The 19,745-nt window shown below is 45.1% G+C and overlaps 2 protein-coding genes across 5 annotated transcripts in view; both read left to right on the top strand.

Annotated features, from left to right (window-relative positions):
• The window catches only part of AGO1 (argonaute RISC component 1), a 39,630-nt gene extending 22,517 nt beyond the window's left edge, over positions 1–17,113 (top strand). For all 4 annotated transcript variants that reach the window (XM_027109121.1, XM_027109120.1, XM_027109122.1 and 1 more), the window contains 7 exons: positions 1,361–1,520; positions 1,706–1,796; positions 2,895–3,089; positions 5,279–5,413; positions 6,027–6,128; positions 6,457–6,656; positions 6,895–17,113. In XM_027109121.1, the coding sequence (XP_026964922.1) occupies positions 1,361–1,520; positions 1,706–1,796; positions 2,895–3,089; positions 5,279–5,413; positions 6,027–6,128; positions 6,457–6,656; positions 6,895–7,003 (992 nt within the window). In that variant the 3' untranslated portion in view covers positions 7,004–17,113. The remainder of the gene's footprint in view (positions 1–1,360; positions 1,521–1,705; positions 1,797–2,894; positions 3,090–5,278; positions 5,414–6,026; positions 6,129–6,456; positions 6,657–6,894) is intronic.
• Positions 17,114–17,700: 587 nt separating this feature from the next.
• The window catches only part of AGO3 (argonaute RISC catalytic component 3), a 127,738-nt gene continuing 125,693 nt past the window's right edge, over positions 17,701–19,745 (top strand). Inside the window, exon 1 of the mRNA XM_027109112.1 lies at positions 17,701–18,118. Coding sequence (XP_026964913.1) covers positions 18,100–18,118 — 19 coding nt within the window. The 5' untranslated portion in view covers positions 17,701–18,099. The remainder of the gene's footprint in view (positions 18,119–19,745) is intronic.

The raw sequence follows: 19,745 nt of genomic DNA, 5'->3' as shown, positions 1-19,745 counted from the left end.
AGCAGATGGCTCACCTCTGTGAGATTCTCTCCCTCTCTGCAGTGTTAACCCTTCCAGTTCTTGTTGTCTTAGCACTTCTCTACTGCCTACAAAAAGATGATTTCTATATTTTATTTGGCTTTTCTGAATGTTATGTGCAGAGACACTGGTTTGCCTCTAACTTTATCTATTAGAAGTAGAAATGATCCCTTTAGCTTTTTAAACATTCTCAAATCTCTCCCATTGAAAACATATCATACCGTTCATTGATCCTACATCTCCTCCTTGGTACTTTGTATTACCAAAAACAGTTTTTGCCTCTATACATTAATTTTTGCCTCACTATCACAAAATTCTGGTCCTCATTTTACCAATCTCTTAGCAGCATTTGACTTAATTGAACACTTGCTCCTTCTTGAAACGCTCTTTCTTCCCTGGCATTCATGATATAATACTGTCTTGATCTTTCTCTTGGTTCTCTGAATTTTTGTCCTTTGCAGACTCATCTTCTTCCTGTTCTGCAAGTATTGTGAGTTCAGAGATACAGGTCTAAGCCTTCTTCTCCTTTCATTCTGTTCTCTTCCTTGGTGATCTCAAGATCATGTTTTCAATTACTGCCTGTACCTAAATAGCTCATAAATTTACATCTCCATTTCAGACTAATCCTGAACTTCCAACTACTATACTCAGTTGCGTGATGGATATCCTCACTGGGATGACCAAAAAACACTTCAAACTCAAAATGTCTCAAAAAGAACTTATGATCTATCTGTTCTATTATAAAAATCTAGAAACTCAGAGGTTATCCATAAGAATTATTTTCCCTTACATATATAGTCTCTTGAATCTGTTTCTTTCCATCTTGACAGCTGCCTTCTTAAGCTACCCTCATTTCCCTAGATTGGTCTCATGACCACATTCTTCCTCTCACACTATGGTTCCTTTTTATTCTCCTTTGTAGTTACTTTGGCCTTTCAGTTTCTCAAAAGTATGTTGCTTTCTCCTATCAGCGTACATTTTTGCACGCTCTTCCCTCTGCCTGGAATGCTCTTTCCCATATTCCTCTCCCTTCTAAGTTCTCTTCTACCTTTAGATTTCAGTTCACTCATTACTTACTCAAGAATCCTTTCCTGACTAGGTTATTACCCCCACGTTATATGCTCTCACAGCTCCATGGAGTTTTCTGTTGTAGCATTTGTCATTGTTATACTTTTCATAATTTTTAAAATTAGTCACTGGATAGTAAGCACTATAAGAGTAGGGACCCTGTGTGTTTCTGGTCATCATTGTGTTCCCTAGCACCTCATATACTTCGTGGCATCTAGGAGGCATTCAGTAAATATTTGTTGAATGCACTAATCAGTTCTCTCCCTGCTCATAGCTGAAGTGAAGCGTGTTGGAGATACACTCTTGGGAATGGCTACACAGTGTGTGCAAGTGAAGAATGTGGTCAAGACCTCGCCTCAGACTCTGTCCAACCTTTGCCTGAAGATCAATGTCAAACTTGGTGGCATTAACAACATCCTAGTTCCACACCAACGGTATGAACTCTATTGCCCACTTGCCCTTGTCAAGCAAGGTACCATACTGGTGATTGATGAAAAGATAGGACCCTGTCCAGGCCAAGTGAATCACACACAAGGGAGAGAGGACCAAAGTGGGTGCTAGATGGTGCTAGGAAGAGAAGACCCAAGTCCTCACCATTTGTTTTCTCTTCCTTGTTTAGCTCTGCTGTCTTTCAACAACCAGTGATATTCCTGGGAGCAGATGTTACACACCCCCCAGCAGGGGATGGGAAAAAACCTTCTATCACAGCAGTGAGTGTTACTTTCCAACTTCCTCATAAGGTTCTTCTCTTAGCTCTGGGCCCCCAAGACTACACATGATTTCCTTCCCTTAGCTCTGGTGCTTGACCCTTCACAAGACCTTTTTATTTCAGCTGATCATCCCCATTAACCACTCCCTTGGTTTCTTAATAAAACTAACTCTGCATGGCATTTTCTTTTCAGAGAGAGAGCAGTGAGAGTGTAGGCTGTGGCCAGAGACTTGGCCCTGTCTCCATCACTTTTGTTCTGTGTTCGAGTTTCCCTCTCTCTCTCTCTGTGCCCACTTTTGGAATATGAACATATCTCTTCTCTGAAATCCCTTTTAAGGGAGTTACTTAGTTGCTGCGATTGTCCTTTACTCTTCCCCATCCCTACCCCTGATCCACCTAGTAGATTAGATAGCTCTCCAATCCCTCTCCTGACATCTTTGCTCCCTGTCTCATAGGGGCTTCTGAATTGGCTAAAGGGACCAGGCCTTCTTTCCCACTTCTCTTTCTTCAACCCTCAAGTTTCTCTAAGCAGACTGGGCCTCTCTCAGTAAATGTGGGGAACTCTATACTATGCTTATCTTTAATTTCCTTGTGGCCATCCATCCTAGTAGGCTTTGGCTATTGTCCCCTTAGAAAATGATGTTATTCCACCACCCACAAGAACACTCTTCACTGTGGTTCCTAGCGTAGATTAGCACTTGAATTGAAAAAAAAAGATAAACTTGTTTTTGAATGAGGTCACTCTTTGAGCTAGTAGTGCCAAACCTTCACATGCCCCTCTGCAAGAAGTAGGGAAATCAAACTTATCAAGTACCTACTGTGTGTTAGGCCCTGTACAAGATGACTTATATGTGCTTCAACAGCACTGCAAGTAGGTGGTATTCTTATCTCCATTTCAGAGGAGGAACAAGAAGATCACGTGGATTAAGTAACTTCCACATGTGTGATAGAACAGAGATTGAACCAGGGCTTATTGAATCCAAAAAACCTCATTCAATTGCATAGTTGTTTTGCTAAGAGGCCTTTCCCCAAACCCAGAACCTAACAGTGTTGGGAGGGTGGAGGTTCTGGGAGCTTATCCTGCCTCTTTGGTTATCAGGTGGTAGGCAGTATGGATGCCCACCCCAGCCGTTACTGTGCTACTGTGCGGGTGCAGCGACCTCGGCAGGAGATCATTGAAGACTTATCCTACATGGTACGTGAGCTGCTCATCCAGTTCTACAAGTCCACCCGCTTCAAGCCTACCCGCATCATCTTCTACCGAGATGGGGTTCCTGAAGGCCAGCTCCCCCAGGTAGGGCCCACAATAGGTCAAGAAAACCTCACATTGAGGCCAGGGGGCCTGATGGTAGCAGAGAGTACTGCTGTCTTTTCTGAGCTATTGACACTGGGAGGTGCTACTACTTAGGGAGGTTTGCTAAATGGAGTAGTCTTGGAAGCAGAGATCACAATTGAGAGATGGCGTGTACAATCACTGATAGACCTTTCTTCTTGTAATAAAAGACCCTCAGTGCCTATTTACTAGTTGGTCCATGTTGAAGACTGATTCTTTAGACCAGTGGTTCTCAAACTTCAGCATCCATCAAAATCTTTTGGAGAGCTTATTAAAGTAGTTTGCAGAGCTCTACCCTTAGAATTTCTGCTTCAGTGAGTCTAGGATGGGGCCCTAAAATTTGTAGCTCTGACAGGTTCTTAGGTGATGCTGCTGGTCTGGAGACCACACTTTGAGAATCACTGCTATTGACCTTCACGATGTTCCTCCTATTCTTTCTCCCTCCTAAGCCTTCATATTCTGTTGTTTAGATTAGTGTACTGAACTGGTCTCCTTGACTACCATTTAATACATAGTAATATAACTACCATTTATTGGGTACCTCTTATGTGCTGTAAACTGAGCTAAGCACTTTGTATGTATTTCTATTGAATGCTTACAATAACCCTATGAAATAATTATTATTCCACTTGATAGATGATGAAACTGAGGCTTGAAAATGTTAAATGATTTCTTCAGTGTCATCCAGGCTAATAAGTGGTAGAGCTGGGATTCAGACAAATTGGTTAGATTCCAAAGTTCATGCTCTTAACCATTATGCTCAATTTCCTCCAAGTCATACAGTGTTTCCTAAAATGCCAGATGCATTTATCATAACATGTCTGTGTTTAGAGATGTCTAGTGACCTCACATAGCCTGGGGTTAAAATTCAAACTGCTTACTAAGCAAAGCAGTCAGCGGTTATTAAGCCACTACTAGGTTTTTTGTGTTTTTACTTAATTATTTGTTTTAGTCCTGACAACAGTTTGGTGAAACTGATCTTATTAGTAACTTTAGTCAGTGTGGAGAAAATGAGACTTAAAGGGGTTAAGTAACTTGCTCAAGGTAATAAAATTAGATAAAGCTTGGGTTTAAACCTAGTTCTAATTGATTCTAAATTGTATTTACTTCTGCCATACAGTTTTTACTCCCTATACCTGACATCCAAGGCCACAAGGCAACTACTGACTATGGTTTTTCACCTGTGGCTTCTTGAGCTAGTCCATTTTTGTATAATACTGCTTTTTTTCAGGACTGAATTTATCTAGTCCCTCTACACCCATTTCTGAACTATGTGTCTAGTCTTCTATGGTGGTCCCAATCCTGTCTGCTCTTAGAGCTCATGGGTAACTTCCATTTTCCTTCTGATTCTAAATTCAGCCTTACTTTGGGCATTGTGATTTCTCTCTGAACCTTGGTTCTGTGTCTTTATGTTAGGTCTAATTATACATAGGAACCAGGTGAGTGCTCTCTGCTGATACTAAGCCTCCCAGCTAAGCTTTATAGGAACATATCAGGTGAACTGTCTACAGGCAGACCTCGTTTTATTGCACTTTGCTTTATTGTGCTTCGCAGATACTGCATTTTTTACAAATTGAAGGTTTGTGGCAACCCTGCGTCCAGCAAGTGTGTCGGCACCATTTTTCCAACAGCATTTGCTAAAACTTCATGGCTCTGTGTCACATTCTGATAATTCTTGCAGTATTTCAAACTTTTTTATTATTATTATATTTGTTATGGTGATCTGTGATCAGTGATCTTTGATGTTACTACTACGACTCACTGGTCAGGTGATAGTTAGCAATTTTTAGCCATAAAGTATTTTTTAATTAAGGTATATACTTTTTTTTTTTAGACATACTGCTACTGCACACTTAATAGACTATAGCATAGTGTAAGCATAACTTTTATATGCACTGGGAAACCAAAAAAATCATGTGACTTACTTTATTGTAGTGATCTGGAACTGAACCCACAATATCTCCGAGGTATGCCTGTATAAGGCTGATTTTGGTAGGAAGGGCTTATCATCTCTAATGGTTGGGTATCAGCTTATAAAGAGAGGCTGAACAAAAAGCCGTATTACAAGTGGCAACCCCTTAGTTCAGAAAGATGCGTGAACTCAAGAGGAGCTGTATGTCTCTTTGTCTCCCTCCTCACCCTGTGCCTAGATCCTCCACTATGAGCTGCTGGCCATTCGTGATGCCTGCATCAAACTGGAAAAGGACTACCAGCCCGGGATCACTTATATTGTGGTGCAGAAACGCCATCACACCCGCCTTTTTTGTGCTGACAAGAATGAGCGAGTGAGTGAGGGATTGAGGAAGCCACCCATACCCTTATCTTGTCTCCCTTCTCTTAATATGGAAGAAGCCCTTGAAGTAAAATCTGGGGATTTAGTCCTTGGCCTGTCCATCTTCCCTGGTCCCTTTCTTCCCCTTAGCTCTTGTGGTCCTTCCTCTGCTGCTTCCTTCCCTTTGTTTCCCCCTTCTCCCCTCCTTCCCTTATACTTCATCTCCCTCCTCCTAGCTCCCTGGCCTATAGACCCCATATATAGACCAGCTCCCAGAGAAGGGAAAGGGAACTTCCATTTATTGAACTTCTCCTATGTGCCAGACACTGTACAAGGCGTCTTCCTCACAGCAGCCCTGTGAGGTAGGTACTGTTATTATCTCCAGTTTAGCCTCAGAAAGGTTAAATGACTTGCTAAGATCACACAGCTAATAAATGGTGAAAGCAGCACTTAAACACAGGTCTGTATGACTTTAGAAGCCTATTATTTCAATTCCCAGTACCCTCTGGGAATAGCAGCTTCTACTTTACTCTTGGGATTCTGATGGAATCAGATTAGAATTGAGTCGGGGCCCTAGTTAGGGTCATGCAGGTCTTGGGATCTCGGTTGTCTTTGTCTCTATACAGATTGGGAAGAGTGGTAACATCCCAGCTGGGACCACTGTGGACACCAACATCACCCACCCATTTGAGTTTGACTTCTATCTGTGCAGCCACGCAGGCATCCAGGTAGCTGGGCTATGTCCTGGGATTTCCAATGGGTCAAAGATTAGTTGATTATTCCCACTGCCTCTAGAATATATCATTCCTCACTGAGTGGCATTCAAATCAGGATTGTTCTCTTAATAAGCCCTTCGTGCACTTGAACATGAGTGCACTTTGAACGTCTTAGGCAGGTTGCCCATAAGATGAGTGCTTTATGACATAGGTGGCTTTGTGTCTGCCTTTTCATAGGTGGGTCTTCCAACCCAGCCATACTCTTAATAGTGAGCCTGTTCCTTATCGTCAACCATCCCCTCTGCCCAACCTGGGGCCCCTCACCTTCCTATCTTCCCAGGGCACCAGCCGACCATCCCATTACTATGTCCTTTGGGATGACAACCGTTTCACAGCGGATGAGCTCCAGATCTTGACGTACCAGCTGTGCCACACTTACGTACGATGCACACGCTCCGTCTCAATTCCAGCACCTGCCTACTATGCCCGCTTGGTGGCTTTCCGGGCACGATACCACCTAGTGGACAAGGAGCATGACAGGTGAGGCCTGGGATCAGGCTGGCTTCCTTTTTGCTTCAGCCTCTGGTACCAGACCCTCTCAATTTTCCTTGGGTAGTAGGAAATGAGTATTGTCCGATTTGATGTCCTTGGGCTCGTCAGCCCAAATCTGGGTTGGGGTTTTCTCTTAAATTGTTATGGGAATTGGCATCCTAGGGGTGGGGGAAGGAATTAGCAGCTCAGTTCACCAGGAAGGACTTCTTTCATTTTTCCTTTTCAGTGGAGAGGGGAGCCACATATCGGGGCAGAGCAATGGGCGGGACCCCCAGGCCCTGGCCAAAGCCGTGCAGGTTCACCAGGATACTCTGCGCACCATGTACTTCGCTTGAAGGCAGAACGCTGTTACCTCACTGGATAGAAGAAAGCTTTCCAAGCCCCAAGAGCTGTGCCGCCCAAATCCAGAGGAAGCAGGGAGGAGGGAGGTGGGGCAGGGAGGAATGCAGAAGGCCTTGTTTCCTCTACAGAGGGGGCGAAAGGGTGGGGAACAGGGCCAGTAAGCCAGACCACCAGCCAGAAATCTCTGATATTCACCTCATGCCCTCCACCCCTCACCCCATCTTGTCACATCTGGCCCTGACTCCACTGGACCAAGAGAGGCAGCCCCGGTGCCCACCATACACACAGATGTCGCATGTGACTCACAGTGCTAAAGACTCATGCCTGACAGCTTGGTAAGGTCGGCCCTGCAGCCCTGCAGACAAAAGCTGGTAGGTTTGGGTTTGATACTTTAGATGGGAAAGTGAGGGGCTTGAAAAGTGGGTGGGAGGAGGGAAGGATTTTTTAGGAGCCTTAATCAGAAAAGGTCTAGATTTGTTTAAGAAGAAAAACGAAACCAGATGCAGATCAATATTTTAGGATACTAGATGTTTTAATGGGTTGAGAATCCAGCTTGTAGGAAGATTTTTAATGCTAATGATTTGGTTGCCCCTCCCCCAGCTGCCACTCCTCTTTCCCTTATTCCTCTTTTTCCACCTTTTCTACCCCACCTTACACCTTCTCCCTGACAGACATCCAGCCCCTAGTAAGACTTAAGGCACTATGGCACTTAGCTCTGAAGTGACACGACCCTGTCTTCCTTCCGCCTGCTGGTGGGTAACCAGTGCCTTCCCTGTAACGGTAATGCTGCAGAACTGCAACCTTTTGTACCTATTTTTGGGGGGGTGGGGGCGGGGTGGGGGTGGGAGAGGAGGTAGGTGGGGATGAAATACCCCTAACCCAACAAGCCTCCAGCCAGAGCGCCAGCTATTTTGCATTTGAAGGAGTTGACTTCCATATTCATTGAGCTTTTAAAAAGATCGCCACCTCAAGATGGTTAAAATCCATTGACATTTGCACTTTCAGACATGACAAGTCTCTCGGAGCTGCTGAGGTGACTGGCCTCTGGCCTTTCCACTTACGTCTCCTTTCTTCCTGTCCCCGCTTCCTCCCCACCTGCCTGGGTCTGGAGTTACTTTCATAGCATTTCTCACTCTTGGCTTCTTTTTTTTCCCTGACGATCAAGTCTGTTTATGTTTCAATATTTTTTAACTGGGGTGTCTTTTAACAAACGATCCTTAGGTCTAAAATAAGAAAAAAAAAAAAGCAAAAACTAAATGTTATTTTTATACCATAACTTGAGTCTATTGCCAAAATCTGGAAATCCCTCCCATGCCCAATGAGTTTACATCCCAGAAACATTGAGCCGTCAGAAGGAACTATGTACCTGACTTGTTCTTTGGCCTGGCTCTGTAGGGGGTGGTTATCTCCCCAAGGTGGGGCTCAGTCTCCACCCTCCTCTGTGCAGATAATATCTTTCTCTTGCTGCAGGCACCCCTTCTGCACTGCCCTGCACTCTTTTCTGCAAGTGCATCTTCCCTTCCTCTGGACTGTCCTCTGACACTTTGGCTTATCCCAGATTTCAGTGTGTCCTGTGGATAGGCTGGGGAATTTTGCTGCTCCCTTTTGCTTCTGTTTACACAAATGAATTTTTCCTGATTTCCCACTAGGGCATGTGAGTGGGTGGCATGGGCTTTTCAAAAAATTTTTTCCTGTCTTCCTGGGTAGAGATGGGGTTTGGCTGTGTTGCAGAACTGGAAAAGTAGGGGGTTCTAGCTTGGGGCCTGTTGGCCTTGAAGCAAGGCTTCCTCATTTCTTGACTGTTCATTTTTTCCTGTCCCACTGCTTGGGATGAGGAGTTGCAGCTTCAGTGTGGAAATTCCTCTTTTTGAGGAGCCTGGGCTTGGGCTTGCCCCAATCTGGTGATGAAGCCACGACACTTTAGACCTAGCTCAGGCTTGGAGGCCAGCCAGAGGAAGGCTGGTCTGAATATGGGCGTATGAAGTTAGAGCTACCATTTCCCCTCCCCAGCAGCCTTTGTACAGACCCAGATTTGCTATGCAAAACAGTCTATCCCAGGTTCTGTTCTGGTTGGCTACTTTGTTCAGCAACTTCACAAAACGTAGCACAAACATTGATTATGGAGAAGGCATCAGGGCTGTTGAGTAACTCTTCCTTTACTTCTTTCCTGCTGGCTACAGTGTGGGGTGCCCCATGGGCACAGCCCAGCTGAAGAACAGAATGGAGGGCTCTGGGAGGAGGCAGCTCACTGGAGAGCCTACATTCCTTACACAAGTGCCTAAAGAGAGTGATGCCAACACTCCATCTGCCCTTCCATCGCCTTCATATACTGTCTATTTTGTGTGCAGTCACCCTTTGGGGAGGGGAGTTCTCTTGGGACAGTGGGCTCTGAGTGTTCTCTTCTCGGGTATGTTTTGGGGCTGGGATCAGGGCAGTATTCCTGGAGGGTCCAGTCATTCACCAGCATTTTGCAAATGTCCATTGAGAGCTGGTGGCAGCCACCTACTCTTAGCAGCAAGTTTGTGTTCTCTCCTTTTTGTCTCTTTGCCTCACTCTGTCCAGTTGGGTTTTGAGCTGAGGCTTGACATGCATTTTTTAGCCCTTTGGCATTGTACATGCCATTTAAGAAATAAAAGCAAAAGAAACAGCTTGGGCAGTGGCAAGAATATGACATCTTGCTGTGATTTTCTCTATTTCGTTTTATCTTTGAAACTTGAAAAACACCCTTGACCTTGAGGATTACTCTTGTTTGAAAGGTGGTGCATGCAGATTGAGAAGTGGTGTTGGCAACAAGCTTTGGCTTTCTTTGATTTCGTTCAAGTGGTGCTTCTTACTTAGGCTCTGAAGAAGCTCTGGGGAGACCCCAGCCTCATCCTCTTAGAGAAGTCTCCTGCTCCCTTTGTTCCACTCTTTTACCTTCCTTTTCCTCTTCTCTCTTTCCCTGGCCTCCTTTTATTTTATTTTCTGTTCACTCAGCTTGCTTGCTGGCCTCCCTGCCTGTCTGCCTTTGTGATGATGAATTCTCTGCATGGCTAAAATGATCGCACTGTTCGCTGACAAGGTCAGGCTTAGCTCCTCGGCTGCAGAAGACCGAGAATCTTCTTCCCAAGCCCAGTGATGTCCTCACTGGGCTGGACTGCCCCCAAACTTACGTGAGGGCATAGCAGAAGGCCTGCCCAACTGGCATGAAATCAGGAGGGCTTCTGGCAACTTCCACACCTGTCCACTCTTTGGAGTTGGTTTCTCTCATTGCTTTTTCTAGATCTGGTTTCATTTCTCTCTACCTGGGACCTCCCTTTTCTGAGGATGTCCTAGGGTTGACCTACTTGGTTATCCAGCGTTGAAGGGTTAGGGGATAGACATGGGGGAAGAAGAGAGGGATGAGAAGAGAATGGAGAGAATTTGGCTAAAATCTGGGAAAGGAGAGCGCTGCTCATTGATCACTTTTCCAGTCCAGCCTAACTCACTGGGGCTGAGGTGCTACTGCTGGCCGCTGGGGATAAGCCTAAGGCTGTTGTTGTGGGAAACTTAGGCTTAGATTAATGCTGAAGAAGGTACCTAACAGTGTGAAACCTCCCTAAGAAGCTCCCACCTACTCAGTAGCTCCACTGCAGCCTCCTCTTTGGCTCAGCAATGATGTTCTTGGATAGTTTTCTTGTCCAGAATTCTGTAAATGAGGCCAGCAAGATGGGCAGCCAGGGGGACACTGTGACTTCTTAGCTGGCCCATAGGGTATCTGCAAGGCTGGTGGGACAGTGTTTTAGACCTGGCGTCACGTGTAACAAAGAAGGATGAAAGTTCCTTCCCCTTCAGGGTAGAGAGACATCTCTAACTAAAATGCAGTTTTGGAAATTACATTGGGGGAAGTTATTTTTATTTATATTTGCTGGGCGTAGGCCAATCCAGGATGGTAGCTGGGATGCCTTCCTTCTTAAAGTCTGATCATGGCAGGGTTATGCAGGGCACTCTTTCCTCTTTGGCCTTCTAAGCAGACTGGGGAGAAGGGATTCTCTGGTTTTCTCTTTTTGCCCATTTATTAGGACTTGCCTTCTCCCTGGACAGGGAGAGAGGCTAGGTTGGTGCTCTCCCCTTACTCTACTCCTACTGACTTAGAACCTCTGGCTGCTGTTTGGGAGCCCAAGAAAGGTAGTGGAGGTTATGGGCTCAAAACAAAAGAAAACAAAGCAAAAAAACAATAAGGTGGGGAAGGCAGATTTCCTTCTTTAAAAAGGAAAATAGGAAACCCTCCAAGGATTGTGCAAGTAAAGACAATATGTCGAATGCACTGACCCCCCTGGTGTAGTAGCAATAAGGAAAAATGAAATGACTTTCCTGTGCACACAGTCCAACCTGATTGGTGTGTGATGTTGCACTTAGCAGCCATCTGGTGGGCATGTGTGTCTACTCTGGGTTTCACTTTAGTTTCTAAACTTTTTATCCCTCTCAAGTCCAGCATGGGTGGGGAAATGTCCCTGGAGCCCCACAGCTGTGTACTTGTTTGCATTTGTTTCCCTTTGAGACTTGTGTTTGTGTCCTGCTTTGAGCTGTACCTTGTCCAGTCCATTGTAAAATTATCCCAGCAGCTGTAATGTACAGTTTCTTCTGAAGCAAGCAACAGCAGCAGCACAATTCTGTGTTTTATAAAGACAACAGTGGCTTCTATTTCTAAAGTGCGGTCTCTCTCTCTTTTTTTTTCTTAGCAAAGCAAACTGTTGGGATTAATTATAATCTCTGATAGATTTTACGTTAGAATAACAGATTGTTAGAAGAGCAGAACCATCACTTTCTAAAGGAGTAAAGTGGGTAAAACAAATTCCGGAGTGTTGAAACTGCAGATTGTATGTAATCACTTCACAGGGCCTCCATTTATTCTTCATTCAGCAAACATGCAAAGCACTGTGTCTAGAAGTATTATGAGGGGAGTAAGCAGGCACAATTCAAAAATGAGGAAAACAGTGTTTCTCTCTTTAAGGAGTTTAAAAAGTTTGGTGGTGGACATCAGTAGCCAGATGGTTCTCTGGTACCATTTAGAGAGATTATGAGGACTGGAACAAGGCTCTAGGGCTGTATCAGTGAAGATAGAAAGGAAAGCACAAATTGGAGAGACACTTGGGGAGATAGAATTAATAGGACTCCATGGATGATGGAGCAGGAAGAGAGTAGAGGCTAATAATGTTCACTCTTCTTGAGCAAGTGAGTATATTGGGACATTCCTCTAGCCAAGACTGGGGGGAAAGGGAGACTATAGAAGGAAGGTGGTACATTTTGTGAAGAAAGACAATTAGCCTTGTTTAGACTGAGTTTTGAGGTTCCCATGGGGTAACAAGGTTAAGGTTTCCAGTAAACATTTATGTTTTGGTGCTCAGGGAAGACTGCAAAACTGTAGTTATAGATAATGGAATTCATAATCATATAGATGGTAGTTAAAACCATAGGAATGAACAAGATGGCTTAGAGAAAGAGTAGAGCAAGAGAAACCTAGCGTACGAATGTAGGAAACGAGATGAGGAGAGGAAGTAGAACCTAAGATGACAGATCACACGTAGATACCTTGTATGTTTTTGACTGCTTTAATGAGGTGGGAGAATAGTCAAGAGAGTGGAATAAGATTTAGGAAAGACAAGATTAACAACATGAAAACTGCAGTGAAGGGGGAGGGTTATTTTTTTCTACTTAGTTTGCTGTCTTCCACCCCATCTTGTCTGGGATCTCGTAAGTATATGGTCATTCTCCAGTATTTTTTGAAAATGAGCATTGGAAAACCTAACTTAAACGAGGCTAAGACTGGGACTTCCAGGTTGTTCACCACAACCACCAGCACCATTTCCACCTCCAGCTTCCTCCTATCCTCAGGAGATGCTTGTAAAAGAATAAAATAAACAAACCTAATTTTGTTCCTAACTAGTGTCATAGGTGGTGTTCCAGTGCACTCAGTAGCACTTAGCAACTTGCTCTATTTACTCTCATGACTTGTTTTCCCCAGAGCCTGTGAATTTCTAGGAGCAGAAGCTACATTCTATTCATTTTCATCATCTCAGGGCCATAGCGTGTATCGGCGGGGGCGGTCAATATTTGTGAGTAGAAATGAGCTAGAAATCTGTGGTTCTTGAGTACAGAGGGGAGAATTAAGAAGTGATACTGAGTCTACAGGATGGGCTCAGTATTCCTGAATCTTCAGGTAAGCAGAAACAACCAGATTATCATCACCTTTTCTTACTCTCACCCCAGCTTCAAGGTTCTATGATTTTGTGCCTTAAACTGTTGGTGCAGTTGTCAAGCATGTAAGTTCAGCATGCCTCCCTGGTACTCCTAGATTATTGTTATTTCTGTGTATTGGGGGAAGATGGCACAGAGAATGATTCTGGCACAGGGCCCAGTGAGAAATTTCAGTGGCAGTTAGTATGTACAAAAGTGGGCCTAGCATTTCTCTGGAGGCCAAGTGTTCAAATTGCTAACCTGTGGCTACCCTGCCAGATTTGCTTGGAAGCAAGCCAGCCAGACCCATGCTCCTTTTCACCAGCAAGGAGTAGTGAGGTTGGTTGGACTTGAAGAGCAAACTGGAACATGGAGGAGATTTTTCCCAGTTGAAACAAGACAAATTTTTGACCGTTAATGAAGCAGAAAGTGTTTAGCAGAGCGAATGGGAAGATAATCATTATACCACATTTTGGTTATAAATTTCATTGCCATAAATGAATGATGTTAAAAAGATTTCAGCATTTGGCTGTTGGTTGCTACTCAAGAGAAAAATATGGTGGGAGCCCAAGGCCTGATTTATCTGGTCCTAGAGCTCAAGGTTTGATTTAAGGCTTGTCCTAGCACCCCTGGATATCCCTTTTCAGGATTGGTTGAGCAGCCTTCCCTCTGCCCTGTCAGTTGGCACCATATACTGTAGCACATTCTTGTCTGTCAGGTGCCTTTAGGGTAGAATGAGGCTGTGTATTTGTTGGGTATCACTTGGCTTAATAGACCCCAGAATCACATGGCAGTTAGGGTTTGGTGGCTAAAGGAAAGGGTTATAGTGCAAAAAGAAGAATATTTTCAAGTTCTGAGCCTGGGCCATCCTCAGACTACTGTCTGTACTGCTTATAAATGTAAAGAAGCATCGAATTGGGAAATTAGCTCTCCATTTTTCTTCCTAGTTTTCAAGATATTTATTCCTTCGGCTGTAAGCTAAGGAGACCTGGCAGGCTTAGAAAGTGCACAGAGCATGACAGAAGCACTCTTTTAAAGCAGCAGTGTTGAGGAGCTGGAAAAGTGGACTTGCTGGAGGTGAGGTGCATTTAGAAGCTCTCCATTTAAGTACCACAACTACCTTCCCAGGATACCGTATCAAGATTTTTTTAGGCCACTGTGGCTTACCCTGCAGGAACACACTGTCCTCTTATTCTAGACTGCAGCAGCTTCACCACTGTCCTCTTGGCAGTGTCTTTTTGGGACAGAGAAATTTTGAGGAACTTTTCTGGGGACCTTCCCCACCTTCTGAAGGCAAGGAACTTGCCTTGTAAAAGAGGCAGTGGGAGCTCCTAGCCAGGTTTTTGGGTCGTTAATGGAAGTGAACTGGAAAAGGAATAGGGACTTTGGGTACTTTGAAGTACTTGGCTAGGTGTTCTGTACAGTATCCATTATAATTTGGTTGTATCTTCATAGCATTCGTGTGAAGTAGTTTATCAGTTACCTTCAATTGCAATAGCAAAACCCAAGTAAATTGGCTTAAATAAGGAAACTATCACATGACAAGAAGTCCTGATTTCATATGGCTCCAAGGTTGGATAATTCACTGGCTCAATGATAATATCAACATAACAGATTCCTGCAATCTTTTTGCTCTGCTATCCTTTGTGTTGTTTTATCCTCATGCTAGTTCACCTCAGGATCCCAAGATGGCTGCTATAATTCCAGGAAGGAAATGCTGACAGAACAAAGTCTAGCAGAAGAGGGACTAATTTTTCCCAATGTTTCATTTTAAAGAAAGGGAATCCCTGGAAGCCCCAGCAGATCTGGCCTAACGTCTCATTTGCTAGAAATGGGTCATCTTCCCACTATTCTGTCATTGGCAAAGCAAATGAGATCATCCATCATGAGTGGCTTAGATTAATTACAAGTTATCCTATGAGTCATGTGGATTAGAAAGACAAATCATGTTTGCTAGGCAAGAAGGGATAAAAGGCTCTTGGGTAGGCATCAAGCAGTGTCTGCTCTACCTAGCTACTCTGGTTTTTACAGATGAGGAATGTGATGTTCAGAGAGAGTGTCTTTCCTAGAATCACAGATAGTAGCAGAGGGCCTTCAGTGTCAGCTCTGACTGTCCCTAAAGCCAGTATGTTTTATATTGTGTTCTGCTGCAGTACAAAGTAGCTTCCTTTCCGCCGTGTAAAAATTGCTTGTCTCGGAGAAGAGATTTCAAAGTGTCAAGTCGGCTAACTTCAGCCCATGCAAGAGGAAAGGGTTCTATCCAGTTGTTTTCCTCATCCAGTGATGTTTTTCTAGCACAGGAAGCTTGGAATGCAACTTTCAGAGGGCACTGATTTCTTTGCCCCCAAGATTTCTGTACTATTTTACAGTTCTCCCTTCTGAGAGCAACCAGTACCACAAGGGATGAAGGCAGAGTTGCCATTCTTGAAGCCCACTTATTTATTGGTCCATCCACCTGCCCCACAGATATTTATGGGATGCTGCTATGTACGAGGCACAGGCACTGTTCTAGGCACTGGGGCTATGACAGTTAAGATACACAAAGACCCTGCACCATACCCTTAAGAGCAGACTCATTTGGGAATGAGGTTATCCAAAACTAGGATGTGCATGTTGTCAGGGGAGAGCCTCATACAGCTTGGCTTTGGGCAGAATCATTCAAACTTTTTTGCCTTCCTACTTCGTGATATTACAATTCGTGAGCCTTTCATAATGGGCTCACAGGTGGGGTCCATGGATAGCAGAGGTAGATGGGAAGGGATCATTGACATTTATTAAATTGGGCTGAATTAGAAGGTCCCAATCCTGTTAAATCCATGTCAACAAATCCATGTCAACAAGAAGCTTGCAGTCATTTAGGGAACCAGTTGAGGGGGTTGAGGGGTGAAAGACTCTATTTACCCCTGTTGAATGCTGCTAAGGACTTGGATTGTGTAGAGTCAAAGATTGAAAATAACTTTTAAGATACAGTGTTTCATCTAGTGACATTTGATAGTTTGAAATTGGGGAGGGCATTTTCAGTATAAGGGGTAAGGATGGGAAGGAAGAAGTGAGGCAGAATTGGAGTCAGATATGGGTTTGAATCCCATCCATTAAGTGTTTACTGTAGGTGCATCTAATAAGTGCTTTAAGATGATAACAATAGTAAATGCCCTCACTAACATTTAGGGAGGATTTTCTCGGTGCTTTATGTACATTCCCTAACTTCACAACAACTGTGAGGAAACTGAAGCCCAGAGGTTCAAGTGACTGATCCAAGTCCCACAGTGACAGGGGGGGAACTAAAGATAGGATTTTTCCCCCCCTTTCCTCTTTGTCCCAAGCTTTAAAAAAATAATGTATTTTGATTGTTAAAAGTCTAAACATTACTGATACTTAGAGACAGGGAAAAATCATGAATCATTCCTCAACCTGAATAAAATAGTATCACATTTCAGGCAACAAATACTAATGTGCTGGTCTTAATAACCTTATAAAGCTTACATTCTAGTGGAGGAGGGGGCACCCAATAAACTAGTGAACAAAAATTGCAGATTGGGAGAGGGGTTCTTAAGGAGATACTGTAATAGTATACAGGAGTACCTCACTGTAGATCGGAGGTCCGGGAAAGGCATCTGAAATGTCTTAAGTTGAGGTGTGAAGAGCGGTTGGGGGGCGGAGGGGAAGGGGTGAGTGTGAAGAGGAAGGAGAGGGCTCCTGGCCAAGGGAACCAGAAGCAGAGAGGCTCCAGGTCTAATAGAAAAGCGCTTTCCCCGTTAGGGGAGGCCGACCAGTATAGCTGTCGCATGATGAGGAAGAGTCTCGCTTGAGGGGAAAGGCAGGGGCCCCGTTATGCCTACAGCTGGCCCCGCGATGGAGTTTGGGTCCTGGTGTGACCAGGCGTTATTAAAGAGTTTTTAACATGGAAATTATAAGAACTGATGTTTGTGTCAAGTCCTGTTTCATAATCTTTCCCCAAGTTATATTGTACATTCCCCCCCCCCCCAAAAAAAACATGGTCCTCAAAGCAACTCTACAGGCTTGATCAACTAACTGCTGGTGGTCACTTGACCGCCTGCAGAGGAGGAGGTGCGTGGGTCGGTCCCAACTGGGCGTGGCGGGAGGGCCTCGAGAAGAAGGGGGCCTCTCCCCAGGACAAGATTGGCCCAGGGCCTTCACAGCTGCAGGTCTTGGTCCTGCACCTCAGACCAGCCACGCTTCACGAAGGCTCCTGTCCAGGTTAGCTTTGCCGCCCTCCGCGACCTCGCCTCGGGCAGGCACTGTCCCGCACCAAGGTGGCGGGAGGAGTCCAGCCCCTCGGGGTTGTCTCCAGCAGGCACGGCCGGGCGGAGGGCCGGGCGGAGGGCCGCGGGAGGGCAGGCCCCGCCCAGCTCGCGGCCGTTGGCCGCACCCCATCGCGCTCGCCCCAGGCCCCGCCCAGGCTCGGCGCCCGCTCCGCGACACCTCCCCTGCGTCCTCCGCGCCGGCCGCGCCCGCACAGACGTCGCGTCCGCACGGTTAGGGCGGAGAGGCGAGGCTTGGATGTCGGGCGAGAGCCCGGGCAGCGGAACTGACGCCAGCAGGCTTCCGGGGGCGGCCCCCGGGGAGGTCGGCGGCGGCGCCGCAGTCGTGGAGGGGCACTGGGATCGTAGGCGGCCGCGGGCGACGCAAGTTCCGCACGGAGCCCGTCTCTTCTCGCCTCACGCTTCTTCCTCTCTCCTAGTTGCGCGCTGCCTCCCGACGGCCGCTCTTCCTGACGAGAGCTTTCGGAGTGCGGTTGCTGAGGAGAAGCCGTCACCACCCCGCCTCGGGGCCGAGTGAGGGTTCCTGTCGCGCCGCGTCGCCCCCTGCGCCGCCTCCTTGCCCTCCGTGGCGGGCGCCCTTCTCGCTGGAAGCATTCTCCCCAGCTCCATGAATGGAAATCGGCTCCGCAGGTGAGTGAGTCAGAGCTGCTGGTCCGTCCGTTGCGGGTAACCGCAGAGCATCGTCGCTCCCTGCGCCCCGGCCCAGGTGCGCGAGGTGAGCGCCGTCCCCCTTCGGTCCCCCGCCCGGCCCTTCCTCCGCCTCCCCGCAGCCCCGCCGCAGTTCCCTGGAGCCACGGAGTAGGCGATGACACTGCGGGGAAGAGACTGCTCAAAGGGTTGAAGTTTGGGGTTCCCTAGGCCATATTACTCTTTTTTCCCCGGAGTCTAGAAGGGTTTGCCATCTTTTTTGTTACTCCAGTTGAAGATACAACGGGGTGTGTATTCTTTAATCGGGTAGTGTGTCCCGTAGAGGCACTGGGTGGCCAACCTTCTCCCTTATGTATCTCCCTTCTGTAGTTGTGAAGATGCATTAAGATAACAGATGAGAATTAAGTTTGAAACAGGTATTAGTGCAACGTCAAATGCAAGATGGAATTTCTTCCATCCCCGAGTTCTCATCTATGTTTGTGGCAGCATGGTACATATAATAGTTCCTGAGGATCTTGGAAATGTCGTATCAGCCGGGATCACTGCTGATGTGAGGAGGTAGATCTTAAAATTGCTGACTATATATATATGTTTTCATTCTATATTCCCTAGAGAATCGGCTGTCATATTCTTGGAAATTTGGAATTTAAGAAAACTGCTTCTTTCCTTGGGAAAAAATGACAGTCTTGAGAAAAAATTGCATCATGGGCAGTACTTATCTTAAAAACAGAAAAAGCACTTTTTACGGTCTGTAATTAATTGAAGGACATAAAGTAGGTGTTACATAACGATTTGCTTTCCAAATGATCATATTTGGTATGTTAAATTTGGAAGTATGCTTCATCCAGCCAGTCACAGTTTTATAACTTAATTATGAAAATATTAAGCGGCGGGTGTCTTCTTACTAATAGTACCACAAGTCCCTGAAATTCACATCTCATTTTGCCAATTTGAGAGGCACCTGAATATGAGATAAGAAAAACTTATATGAAAGAAACCAGTGACATAATGATATTAAAGATTTTGTTGACTACGTTAAGGAGTATAATTGTCAAATAGATGCAAAAAGCCCTTAGGAATTGTAGAGGTGGGCTGGGGAGAAGGGTTTATTACAAGTTTTATTATATGGAATTTTCTCTAATCAATTTTTACCGTGTCTCTTTTGCATGCTCTTTTTTTTTTTCATGTCTCCTTTAAAAGGGAAAGGTTTGTCTAGATTGTGAAGAGCTTTAGACTCTCGTTTGTTTATCATTGATTTGTAGGTTTCCGAAACTGTCTTGCTTTTGTTTTCCAGTTTTCTAATACACTGTTTAGGGAATGTGATGATTTGGGAGCTATACGTGATTTTTACATAACTGTTCTGTTGTTGAGCCTGGAAAACAAACATGAAAGTTAAACACTTTACTACTTATCCTAAAATTTTAAAGATATTTCCAAAAATTTTTAAGGTTCTTTTCTTTTTTGGGTTTTTCATGTGAAATTATTCCCAAATATATGGGCAACATCTTAGAAAATACTTCTGAAGTCAAACTGCCTAGCCAAGGGGTCCAACTCACCAAGTACGATTCAGTAAACGCTCCTAAGAATTCTTGAGCTATAGATAAGTTTT

Source organism: Aethalodelphis obliquidens, unplaced genomic scaffold, assembly GCF_003676395.1.
Source record: "Aethalodelphis obliquidens isolate GAN/ISIS:26980383/991018 unplaced genomic scaffold, ASM367639v1 scaffold9, whole genome shotgun sequence".
In the NCBI taxonomy this organism is placed as follows: domain Eukaryota; kingdom Metazoa; phylum Chordata; class Mammalia; order Artiodactyla; family Delphinidae; genus Aethalodelphis; species Aethalodelphis obliquidens.
This window is presented reverse-complemented; position numbering and strand designations above follow the sequence as displayed.